General features: G+C 37.0%; 1 protein-coding gene across 1 annotated transcript in view; it reads left to right on the top strand.

Annotated features, from left to right (window-relative positions):
* Positions 1-10,960, top strand: part of WDR70 (WD repeat domain 70) — a 129,970-nt gene extending 119,010 nt beyond the window's left edge. Inside the window, exons 16-18 of the mRNA XM_030512481.1 lie at positions 794-910; positions 1,268-1,430; positions 9,278-10,960. Of these exons, the coding sequence (XP_030368341.1) occupies positions 794-910; positions 1,268-1,430; positions 9,278-9,362 (365 nt within the window). The 3' untranslated portion in view covers positions 9,363-10,960. The remainder of the gene's footprint in view (positions 1-793; positions 911-1,267; positions 1,431-9,277) is intronic.
* Positions 10,961-13,750: the final 2,790 nt, after the last annotated feature.

Here is a 13,750-nt window from a genome sequence, read left to right as displayed (position 1 = left end):
ATTTGTTAGGCTGAGTTTTGTCTTTGTTGGGGTTTTTGACTCCAACACAATTTCCTGCATTTTTGGAAACAGCAGCAATCAGCACATCTGAATGTGAGAGCTAAACCCACCACAAGAAAACTGTGTCCCTGAACATGGTGTTTTCCTGTTGCTGACAAGTTGCTTGAGCAGACCAAAACAATTACTGTGATTAAGGATACCGAGGACATTTATGAGGAAATAGAAGTTTTAAATACCGATAATTTGGCCATATTGTCTCAGTTATGGGTATTCTTCCAACCCTGATTAATCTCATAATTTAAGAAAGAACATGATTATGACTGCATATGCAGAACCGTTACCATTTGGATCATTGAGAGGATTGCGTCCCTCTATGTTATAGATCCAAGAACACATCCAGGGTTTTGTCATGCTCTTGGAGCATTAGAAAACTGGGAAGTTCAGAAAAAAGCAACCAGTTGGTCACGGTGCTAATGCTGAGAACTGAGTGATAGAGGAATAAATTAAATATGCATAAACTGGGCAAACAATATTTCATATGAAAGGTTCCTGCCTAAAGGAAGCCTGGAAATGTGGATGATTTCGTCTTTGAAAAGAATTCAGCAGAAAGAAGCCCTTAGTACCAATCAGTAAACCACTGCTTGGATACAGAAGAACTGTATCCAACTGGGAGGCTATTTCTGCCACATTTTCTGTTGCAGGGAAGAATCCCAGTTGTCATCTTTGTAATTAAAACTTTAAAAAGAAAATTGAATTTCTAACATTTCTTTTTCTCCAAACTGTGACCCTTCAGCCCATGCACTTCCGATGTTCCGTGAACCACGACAGCGAAGCACCAGGAAGCAGCTGGAGAAGGATAGGCTGGACCCCGTGAAGTCTCACAAACCTGAACCTCCAGTAGCAGGACCAGGTAATCTAGATGTAATCGTTTCAGACTGTTGTATGCCAGAGGGACAGTCATGTTGGGTCCTACACTCGTTTGGGTTTGCATTCAAACATTTTTGGATGGTGACTCTATATGTATGGGCAATATCTGGCACCCTAAGATATTGGTTTTTGATTGGAGTGCTTGCCTGGAATAAATTAATAATCACAGTGACTTACTTTATGTTACATAATCAGTAAAACACTTACGTGAATGCAGCTCTAAATTAAATTTTTCCTATGGTGTTAAATAACATCTTTGTATCAGGTCACTGTTACAGACATTTATTTCTTACATATTTTTCTCTAAAATAGTCTTTCTTTTGGGTTTTTTTTGCTGCAGGTCGCGGTGGGCGTGTTGGAACTCATGGCGGTACCTTGTCATCATATATAGTCAAGAATATTGCACTGGATAAGACAGATGATAGCAACCCTCGAGAGGCTATTTTACGTCACGCAAAGGAAGCAGAGGAGAATCCATACTGGGTTGCTCCAGCATATGCTAAGTAAGGATACAATTAAAAATACAAGCAATATTTCTGGAGGCCAGTGGGAGTTTGGTAAAAATAGAAGACACACAATTTTAGTGGTATACTTTGCCTTTTTTGGATTGCTGCCATGAATATGTAAACCAAGAATATGCCATACTCTTTTTATGAAGATAAAAGTTTGAAGAGGAGGTTAAATTGTTGAAATTTGGCATTTCCATTTTTAAAATGTACCTGTCAGTGCTGGAAAATTATTTCAAAGCTTTCTAAGCTATTTAGAATCTTCTCAATCAATGTCTGAAATCGCAATATACCTTTTAATAAGGTACTGTCCTATCAACAGACTGGGATGATAAGTTTTCTAATATGCCCTCTAGTTCTGAGCAATCCTTAGGTTAAATCTTCAAAATATTTACTTGATGTTATGACAGTATATTATAGGTGGTTTCTCAAATGTCGTAAGTTTCTGAGGTTTTTCCTGCATGTGGACCAGATCTCGTACATGCTTAAATTAACTTGTTGTTAAAGATATAGTAGTATTAAAAATTGCACTGATAAAATCTCCTATCAAAACTTCAACTTTAGTGTTCAGTAGCTGTTACATAAATTAAAGAGCTTTATTGAGATTATGGCAGTAAAACCTTAGTAATCCTACAGCTGGTAACTTAGTTTAAGTGAATGTGTGAGTGTGTCATTTGTGTGTATGTGTTGCTATGAAAACTGTGCAATATGCTTCTAGATTGCGTTCTACCAAAGATTTTTTTTCCTAAAACTAAATACAGTTCAAACCATTAAAGAGATCAATTCATTATAGTACTGAAATAAATAATAAATGCATTTCATAGTAATGAACACAAAGTACCAGTTCAAAAATTACTAAAATTTTCACATTTTGTTATCATTGATGTTTTTGTTACACAAAATCTATGTAGTGTAAGTAGTATTTTCAAAATGCATAAGGAAGAGGTTTTGAAGAGCTGAAATAGCCTGCATAGAACAGTCTGCCAATAGCAAACTATTTTTTCATGTTTGCAGCCCAGTGTTTTTAAAAACCCCTTAAAAAACTCAAAATGTATTAAGAATCGTAGCTGTTTCTAGTGGTGACACTTGTTTTCTGACTTGACCCACGTGTTCACAAAGGTAACTGAATAGCTGTTCCAAAGCAGCTTGAGAATGTCAGTGACTCAGCCTGGCTTTGACTGGGTAATTAATAAGCATGGCATACTGGTCATTAATAAGTATGCATTTGATGATGTACCTCAAATCAATGCATTATACAGAACCACCCTTAGCACCAAAGAAAGAATATTTGAGAGCCTGATTCTGTAACAGTTGTTGTAATGAATATGCTAAATATTTATCATTAATTGTTTGATAGTGCATGTGTGCTAGAGATAAAATTTACTTTGAATGTGCAGTACCTGGTTTTATTTGAGATGGGCAGCTATCCATCTTCAAAAGTAAATATAATCACACATTCCATCAGGTAGGTAGATATCTCAGTATATTTTTGGCTCAGTAACTTCATTGATTGTGTGTTAAGTTTCCTCCCTGACACCTGCAGTGTAGTAGACATGAAAGTTTTAAAACTTAGCTCTATTACAGAAGGTTTATGGTGTCAGGTGGGCAGATCTAATTACAGTATCTTGTTGAAGATGTAGCTGCAGGGGAAGAAGATTGCTGGCTGAGAAGTGGGAGGATCCAAGTCCAGACTGCTATTAACTTACACACCAGACGGTGATACGTATGTGGGGGAACTGGACTGCAGCCAACAGCATGTTGCCTTGATGGTTTTGTCAGCTGATAAATCTCATGCCAGTGAAACTGCCATTATCCTTGCTTTAAAAGCTTGACTTTAAGATGTAGTCTATGCAAAGAGCATTTTAAAATTATTATTGTTATTGTTATAATTGTTGTTATTATTTAAGACACTGAATGCAAAAGCTTTATTATTGTGGTATGTTTTTAATTTTCAGAAATACTTCTTAATATTCAGTCTGTATTAATAGCTGCAGACCGATGGCAATCATAGGTTTCGTTAGCTGCTTGCCCGCACACACAGCTGTGTTAATTATATCTTATATCTGACTTTACAGAGCATGTATGTTTACGCTCTGTCTAAAGCATCTTACAGGTGTTCTTATGGATGTATATGTAATAAAATATGCAAATTACAGGTTATTGATATAAATTATCATGTAATACTGAATTGTAAGAGTGTCCCTGGTGGTCCTTTTAAAATCAGTAGTTCATAATAATAAGCAGTATACAAACCTAGGGAAGTTGGCTGCTTAGCTGTTGCATAAGATACACTATAGAGTTAGGAAAGGTGATAATCTGATACACACTTAAAATTGCATTCTGTCTTGAGACTTAAAAAACATACATCCAAGTTTGTTTTTTTGTTTTAATACTGTTTATTCTTTTCAGTACTTCATTTCCCTGCTATCAGTTTTTCCACATTTCTTGTAGTAAATTTCCACTTAATGTACTATCCATTTGATGTATCTCTTGTTTGACAAGGGTTTGGTTTCCTGTTGTCTAATGTATGGTGGTAATTCACCTACAGTTTTTCATTATTCTTCTTAAGAAAATGTCTAAGAAAACTAGTTAATTTTCTTCAGTGATGGTTATTACATAATTTTAGACTGAGAAGACTAAGAAATGCTCTTTTTCTGGTTGATCATAGTTTTCATAACTCTGTGATGACTGGGTTAGAGTTTGGTCCTGAGTCATACTGATTAGGTCATTCTAAATCAGGTAACTGTTGTCATGCTTTCTTAATTGTATTTTCAGTTCAATAATTCTTATAAACAAATACCTGCAACAGGACTTTTGCTGTTAGTTTATACATTGTATGTAAAAATATTTCCTTCTTGCTGGAGTCGAAGGTGCCTAATGTATTCTTGAAGCCAAATAGTAATTTTTGTTATTTAACACCTGAAAATTTTTCAAGCTTGTTATCATGAGCCTGACCTTTCTATTTCTTCTTAAATTTAAGCCAGAAAAGGAGGGGGAAGTATGTAAAAGGCAAAAGGATGGGTGAAAAGCAGATGCTGCTGAAAAGGATACTGAGGATTATAAGACGTACATGCTGAATTAAGAGATGACATGTCACAGAAGTGCAGTGTGAATGAAGTGGTAAAAGAGATGTGATCAACACAGCAGAGAAGTCATAATGGATGAAGATAAAGAAAAGATGTTGAGATTTTTCAGGAGAAGCTTGTTAGAAACCTTGGCAAGGGTCTCTAATGAATTTCAAATTTCAGTGGAGTGAAAGGAAAGGCAAATTTCAGTGGACTGAAAGGAAAGGAAGGACAGATTGAAGATTTCAAGTAAAGAACTACAGGAAAGGAACTTGAGGCATCAGTTGTAAATGTTTGAAAATTACATTCTTTGTGAGCTGTTTGTTTTAACACAGCTGTACAGATATACTATAATGACTTCAGATGTCCCTCTGAAGGAATTGCTAAGCATTGTAGCTGAGGGCCTAATCAGGCCCAGATGTAGCTCTCTTCTGTACCGTAGGGAAAGTCAGGGTGAAGTTTTCCTTCCCACCAAGATAGACCAGAGTTCTTAGAAAATACCTTTCTGTTCAGTGATGTTGTCCTTAATTTGCTGTCTTTATCATTGCTGCTTGTCATAGGCAAAAGGGAATGACTTGAAGCAACAGCCTGTAGGTGTGCTGTGTTCACTGAACTTTTTCTGAATGGCAGTACCAGTGTGTGAAGTATTTGTCACACATTGGCTCAAGTACCTTAAGCCGAAGAAGCAGGACTGAACAGAATTTTTTGTAACAGTGATTTCTTTGCACATGTTGGTATATTTAAGGTAAATCTGCTTTGAAAATTAATAATTTTGCGAGGGAAGCCTCTGAGATTCAGAGAAGAGTCAGGCTAGTTGGTGGGGTAAGGAATATAAAGGGGTCTGATGCTGAAAACCTTCGTTTTTGAGTCTGGAAATAGCCTTTATGACATTATTGTGGTTTCCAAGCATGCTTGAAAGTCATCTTTTTTCTTTATTCCAGTGCAATATAAATACAAATTTCAAAAGTTACTGCAACATGAGTCACATGCTGTGCCATGCTGGTTTAGCTGGTTGTCATCTCCAGCTGGTTTAGCTGTAGCGGTATTTTTTTTAGCTGCTAGTCTATGAACCTCAGATGTCATTAAGCTACTTTTATTGGATCCCTGAAAAGTAAGTAAGAAAAACAACCCATAACCAGAGGGATTACGGTGACTCTAAAGCAGTCTGCATGGCCCCTGGAAATTTTCTAGGGGCCTGCGTATCTGAATTTGTTGAGAAACACCAAAATAAAGGGAAGCACACAGTATGAACAAATCATATTAGGTTTTTTTCCTGGTTTTGTTTGCAGCCTGTTAGTGTAACCCACAATAGGAGTGCATTTGTCAGTGTATGAGATACTGGCTTCAGTATCTCACACACTGACAGTTTGACAGTCATGTGGAAATGCAGGATCATAGAATAATTTAGATAGGAGAGATCTTCTGGAAGTCATCTAGTCCAACCTCCTGCTTTAAGCGTCCTGATCAAATGCTCAGGTCCAATTAGATTGAGGTTGTTCAGGGACTTGCCCAGCCAAGTTTGAGTATCCTCAACGATGGATATTCCACAACACCTCTCTGGGTGGCCTGTTTAGCTATCTGCTTGGCAGGCGTAGTAATGCCCTTGCTCAATCTATGCTGGTTTATCCTTTCTGTGACTGAAAATGCCTTCCCAGGGTCATAAAGATTATGATGTTTGCCTTTTCTAGTGATTGAGAACCTCCCCCCATCACCATGACCTCTCAAAGATGATAGAGTGCCCTTGCAATGACATTGACCAGCTCCCTTGGTACCTTTGGATCAATCCCATCTGATCTCATGGATATGTGTATGTCTAATGAGCAATGTACTCCCTGTCTCCATCTTCCTCTTTTGTTGATAATGTCTCACTCCTTCCCAGAGACTCTGCTGGTCGTGTCGGGGTCCTCTGAGACGTAAGAACAGACCTTATCAGGGAAAGCTCAGCCAAAAAAAGCATAAATTATCTTGATCTTTTCCATATTCTACATGAGCATTACTTGCCCTGTTGAGCATATTTTCCTTAGCATTTGTTTGGCGGTCAGTGTACCTGTAGAAGCCCATAGTATTACCTTTCACATTTCTTTCCAGTTTCAACTCCAGCTGAGATTTTACTTTCCTAACTCAGTTCCTACATCTTCATTTAATGCCTCTGTTCCTCTTGGCTAAGACTGTCCCTGCTTCCTCTGTCTGTGTTCGTCCTTTTTGGGGTTCATGTCGAACAGGAGATCCCTGCATATCCATAATACACTTCTGCCAGACTTCACTTTCTGCACATGGGTGGAATGTTTTGAGGAGGTTGTGCTCAAAGATCAGCCAGTTCTCTTGGGCCCTTTGTCCTCCATAGCAGTATCTCATGTGATCTGTCAGCTGGATCCCTAACAAGCTGAAGTCAACCCCAAAGTCAAGGACAAATAATATATATAAGATATATTGATGGGGAAGAAGAACACAGTTTTACACACGTGTTATTTAGCCCTCAGAAATAAAACTATTTTGAAGTAGTAAACCTGTTCTAATAATTTTGTATTAATCATGCAGCAAACTCCTGCTATGCTAGTAATCTCTAGTTCAGTTACTAAGCAGAACATTTTGTGCTTAAATTAAATGATAATGCTGATAATGCTAAAATGAAAATAGTGCTTTCTAAGCTTATGCCTTTAAAATGATCTGGCTTATGAATCACCCTAGGCCCCAGTTGCTGCTGTGTAGCTTGTGGAGGTGGAAGAGTTTACATTTCCGCTGAGCTGAGGCTACAGCAATTTCATGTTAATTTTAAAAACCAAGAGAGCAAGCAGAGCTGATTTCCTCTGTGTGTGTTTGCTTTAGCTGGTTACTGCTACATGACAGTGCAGCTTCTTTCTTTTCACCTCCAACCCCCAGTGTTACTACACTCAGTAGCATACTTCTATTAGCTGAAGTCTGTAACTGTTCTCTGTGCCACACCTATCCTGGAAAATACATGGGTTTTGCTGCTTGTTTGACAAATTAAGCCATTGTCAACTGGAAGTTTCTAACCAAAATTATGACAGTAGCAGGTTTTGTGGTCAGAAATTATAGGTTCACACTTCATTAGTTGTGCTTTACTAATAAGCATCTTGGTACTGACCTGATGTGATCCTATATGGCATTTAGATACCTTTCATTTATTGTGATGAAAGGAAGTTACACTTTTAAAACGGGCTAAATAAACTTCCACTAATATGTTTTGAAAAAAAGGAAGAAGATTCCATATGTTCCACCTCTTCAGCAGCTAACAGAATCCAGTATTTTTGCCAATAAAGCCTTCATCCTATGTATCTGTTTTGGATTGAATGTTGATTTTGTCTTTTTTGGTGGTGGGTTTTTTTTTTTTTTTTTTAACATCCTCATTCAGTTACTGGTTAAGTAGAGTTTATGTAACTATTTCTAATGAAATTTTGAAATTGGAAATTTTTTTTCAATCTTACCTCTGCTTTCTGTGGGAGCAGAATGACTCATCTTTCCAGCAGTGTGAGTCCTCATCTCGGTACAAGGTCTACTTAGATGTAATGAGATGTGCAAGCTGCATCCAGGGACCATGTGCCAATAAAGTCCTGCAGCAAGACCATCTTTGTAACATCTTAGTATCTCCATGGCAAGTTGGGAGGATGGAGGAGAAAGCAAGACAATAAAAAGATCCCTTGTATAAGGGAAGTTGTCTTCGACTAGTTCTGGTGGCTTTAAGTCTGTTTTGTGCCTGTATTTAACAAGCAGAGAATCCTGCTCTTTAATAGCTGATGGCTTGCTATTACTTTTCGAAGTCAGTGGCAACGCTGAGTTATACCTATTGTGTTAAGTAAGGCAGACACAATTTTGTTAAGGTTTATGCATTTTGTAGAGCCTGCCAAATAACAATTGTTACAATAATAGTGCTTCACATCCTTAGACTGCTGTAAAAACATTAGTTAATACATTAATGAGATGATGACTGCCCTGGCTGCATTTTATACTTTGTCGTGTCTGTTGTAATGAGAATTTGGGAGCAGTCAGCTCCACAGAGATTGTGCTGAGAATTAGGTTGGAAAAGGGGACCATGCAGGATTAAAGTGTAAAACCGGGGAACTGAATGTCCAAACAGTTTATTGAAATGCTACTTGATACTGTGTTCGTTTAAAAAGTAATCGATAATTATTTTTATAAAGTTTAAGTGTTATTTAAAATGCAAGTAAACAGTGGAGGAATAGATACCATCAAACTTGACTGTAGGATACACTGTGTTCTCATAAAAAACTGTAGGTTTTTTATGTTATGGTAGTGATGGATAAAAAGTCTCCAGAGGAGAAGTTGGTTTTTTTCATGCACAGGCTAAGCCAGAAAACCTGGCTTGGCTGTTCTGTTTTCACTTACTGGCTGCTGTCATACTGCAGTGTATCAAAATGGAGGTTTCTGTTTTTTAAAACCACGGAATGAGAAGACCGTGGCTCCATTTTCCTAACATTGTGTTAAAAATTGATTTGTTCCTCTCTTCTATCTTAATTTTATTCATGGAATACACAGATAATGATTACGAGCTGATGAGGAAATAATACTTTCAAAAGATGTGTGTTTGTTATGCTGCTTCTTTGCCTGAGAGCTGCAAGTTTCTTCAGTTCTTAGAAGGTTAGTTGACAGGTTTATGTTGAAAATGAAAACCAGGCAAGTCTAGGATACTCTGTTTTTAAGTATAGAAAGGATGTAATTTGTGTCTAGTGCATGTCTAATATAGTTCCTGATGAAGAGTTGTAGTCTGACCATTATTTTAATCTTTTTAATGTTTTCTAGAACACAACCAAAAACAGTTTTTGCGGAAGTGGAACCAGAAGATGATGAAACAGACAAGCCAGAGTGGAAAAAACGTAAAATTTGAAAGATTTCATTTAAAGAATAATTCTAGAGCATTTGAAGCAGTGCAGCATTTATTTCTTTGTGTGTAGTGGATCAAGATTTAAAAGCAAAAAATACTTCAGTTCATAAAGCTTGCTGTAGTGTAGAAAGAGATTGTTGTATTACACTGGATTGTAATCCCATATCTGAATTTTGTAATAAGGAATTAATTACTTTGTGCAAAGAACTCCTTGTTATGTCAGTTATTTAGCTTTGTGATTTAGGTGAAAAACATTTCTTCAAAAATGGAACTCTAGTGAATTCAGTATGTTGCCAAATGTTTTCGTAATTACTGCCAACTTCACAAATGCTGTATCATGACAGTGTTCAATGATTTAAAGTATACAAACAAAATAATACAGTTTCTCAGACTCTTTTTTTTTTGTTTCCAGTTAAAAGCTAACAAATTACTCCCTTTGTTACAAGTTTAACAAAGTTTACACTTTCATTTAGATTCATTAATGTGGAGTAATCCTGTTTAGTTGATTTTTCTGTTCACACAAGTTCCAATTTATTTCACACTCCTGTGTGAATTTTAAAAAACATGTTTTCTAGTGTGTAACCCTTATTCAAATCATGTTCCTTTTAAGTATGCGCCATTTATGTATTTTGGTTTAATAAAAGTAATATGGTTGTGGCCTGGTTGCTGCAGAATTTTGTTCAGGCTATTACCAGGTCTTTGTATCTATTGACTTTGTTGGATGCCTGAATTATGCATATCCTGCCTCACACTCTCTGAAGACTGATACTGTCCTTTATAAAGTGGTTTCTTAAATATTGAAAGTTTCTGTTGTTTAAAACTTAATTGCAATTCTGAATGTCACAAAATAAGGGACAGATTTAAAGCTAACGTCCTTTAGAGGAGAAAGGAACCAAGGGTTTAGGCATTTAAATTGTGATTATAATAATAAACAGTATGCTAAGTACTGTGATTATAATATACAATATAGCAAGCACTCTCATTTCCACTAAGAGTAGAGAGTAACAGGCATCATAAACAATCAAGCTTTCTTAATTATGAATAGAATCTGAAGGCATATTTTAAGGCTATATTTAACCAAGCCCTTAATCACCTTTCTGACCTCAAGCGTGTGGTCCTCATAGTCAGCAGGTCTTAGATTATTTTTTTTTAAGCATTGCTCTGCGTCACTGTTTCACTGTATGATTTCCTCTTTGAAGCTTAACTTTTGTTTTCAGTTATCAGTTTTCTACTTTTGGGAGAAGTAAGCCTGACTTCAGAAGGTGTAATGAGCATTGACATCACATTCCCATGACACACTATTTCCACTGCTTTCACTCAGTGTAGTCTTTTGATAAGGGTAGAGTCTCGCTAAATAATCCACAACTTGTTTTGTCCCATGTAAAAATATTTTCATACATACTTACATAGAATAGCAAATCACTGCTTAATTTAGAATTACAACTGTAATATGTAGAATGGAGGACTTAATACATAGGCGGACAGTACATGGAAGAGAAAAAGAAGAACCAGATGTTGTTAACAAGACCTGCTAAAAACCTCCCTATTCATTGTCCCTCTCAGCAAATGAATATTAAATGGCATTCTTTCATTTAAGGCTATATTTTGTCCTTTTTCTTTTTTTATCCAAATAATGCACTACAAAATAAAATATTTTCTAATATATTTCTATAAAACCTTGAATAAGATTTTTAAAGGATCACTATGTCCTTGGTTTTAGGCAATATTAACAGTTTATCATTTCCATTGTTCACTGAGGCAGTGTGACTTAGGGAGCTGAGTTGCAGCTGTTCTCTGAGCTTGAGAGGAGCTTCTCCTTTTATGTTATTTATGCATATCAGCTAGATCTTGTTTCCAAATTCTTTGATGAATGAGTTCTGAAAGTGAACCATGCAGAAGTTGTGTTAGAGTTTCTGGAAGAGTTCATCATTGTTAGAGCGATTGTCTTGAATGACTGTTTTAGCAGCCTAGAATTTAAAACAGCTCCTGTGTAGATATACATATGAAAAACATTTAAAACCAACATAAATTGTACTTTAACTCTTGGCTTGGTTTGTTTGCCATAGTCCTTACACAGGATTTTCAGGCATGTTCACCAACAAGGCAAATCTTAATACATTTTTAAAAGCAGTTTTTAATCTTGAACAGCTCAATGGTAAGAGTTAATCCAGTCAGGAAGTACATATGAACAGTCTGCTTGACCATACTTGTGACAGCAAACTCTGTCTCAGCCCTTTGAATTGTCCAAGGAAAAATCTTAACATTAAAATATTAACATGATTAAATATTTAGTATGAAAGATGGAACTCTATATGCAAACTGGAATATTAGAAACTATATCTGTATTTTTTTAATGAACTTAATTTTTTAAGCTTCATGAAGCGCCTAGGTTTTGGTAGTTGCCAGGTTGTAATCTTGGTCCTCCATGTGTCCATATTTACTGTCAGTGTGGCCAGAGTCCAGATGGGCTTTTGTTTCCATATTTCTGAAACAAAGTGGGCTTTTTTTGTTTGTTTGCTTACTTACTTCCTTGCACAGAGGTGACACAATCATCACAAACATTTTGGCATGCAGAATTGCTTCCATGGTGCTTTCTCCAAACCTGGATTTTTCTCGCCATATTCGGTGCAGCTTCTAGGTGTTTATAGCAATTTATGGTCTTTTGTCATTTGCGCTAATGACTAGTTGAGACCAGCTGTTAAGTACTACATGTCTGTCTCTGTCTTTCTCCTGTCTTATTTTTAAAGTCTTCTGCAACAGGTGAGAAGATTGAGGCCTGGCCCTTTTCCTCTGGCTGTTTGCAACTACGTTGTGACTGGTTTAAGTTTCTTTCTGGTCTACTTCTTATAACCTGTAGTTTACTGGCGCTTGCACTTTCACCTCTGTTTTTGGATTGATAGATGGTAAGAACTATGAATTTATGCCCAAGGGCCTCCAGTCATTGGCATCCTGCTAGTAATTAGATGCCTAGTGTGATGTTCTTTGCATGTGCCTTTTCTTTGTTGGGCCATAGAAATACATACAATACATATAATGGGGAGAGAAACCATGAATCTTTGTCCTATCAGTTCAATGTCTGCTAGACCCTGAGGAGTGTTTTGCAAGAAATGGCATTGCTGAGCCAAGTGCCATCCTTTATCCATTAGTTTCTTTGACCTCTGATGCCTTTGGGGTATCCAGCTTGAGACATCTGTAGCTCTCATCCTCCCTTAATACTGAATTGTTTGAATTTTGATGTGGCCTGTTAGTCACAATATTGCAAAATCCTTCTTCTATTTCCTCGTAATTTTAAATGCATGTATATTATCCTGTCCTGCCTCTTAGCAATGGGAACTTACTGAAAGCCCTACGTGCCCTCATTAAAAATCAGTAGGCCTTTTCCAACTTTTTAGCACAGATAGACTAGGATTTCGCAAGGTTCTGTCCCCTGTGGCTGATGCTGCAGCTCTTCTCATCTGTTGAGCTGTTTCATGCATATATGTAAATGAAGAGTTGGATAGTTGGCTAACAGAGATGTCCTTATGCTTGCCTTGCGTTGAAGCATAGACACATTTTATTACATCAGTTTTTAAATCTGCTAGGATTTTTGATTAATACCGTTTAAACACAGTTTTGTATACTTCATCCATCCTCTGGGACTCCCGCATCTAATTGCTTCATGCAGTCTGGATAGCTCTGGAACACAAGATAGAGAAATATCTCTAGCATATCATCCTGGGTGAAATTTGCCTTCGTTGTCAAAAGCTTCCCATCCTACATACATGCAAAGGTATATTAGCATGCTGGCATTCTCCCACTTTGGCAGCAGTGTCTTATACTCAGATCAGCTTGTTGGAATCTCCGTAACCCATGTGTTGGTGGAGTGCTTTGGCAATAGTTCATGTTTTCTAATGGCTGATGATCAGACAGTATGTTCATATTGTACTCTGAGAAATGACTCAAAAGAAGGCTGATTCAGAAAGCGTAGCCAGGAACTCTTCGTTTTGTTTTTTTCCTTTATTTTCTTTTCACCTTAGCTATAATGCAGGGCTGTTGCATGTCATGGCTAGTACTTACTCTTTCAAAGAAGTATTCCTGTATTCCTGCGGGCTCTGGCCGTTTTCCTTATTGTATCATGAGAAACTATGCAACAGATGAAAACCTGCAGTAGATGAACTGGACTAGATAGGTCCTTAACAAGTTATGTAGTCCATCCTTGACTCAGGTTACAGCTATACCCGAACCAGGTCTGTCTGGCATGTTTATTGGATCAGCTCTTTAAACACTCTCATGGTAGACAGTGCACAATCTCCCTAAACAATCTGTTCCAATGCTTCATTCTTCTTAGCAGTAGAAAATTTTTCATAATCTCTAAGAAGAACATTCTTGCAGTCATTTAAGCCCACTATTTC

This window comes from Strigops habroptila, chromosome Z (assembly GCF_004027225.2).
Source record: "Strigops habroptila isolate Jane chromosome Z, bStrHab1.2.pri, whole genome shotgun sequence".
NCBI lineage: Eukaryota > Metazoa > Chordata > Aves > Psittaciformes > Psittacidae > Strigops > Strigops habroptila.
This window is presented reverse-complemented; position numbering and strand designations above follow the sequence as displayed.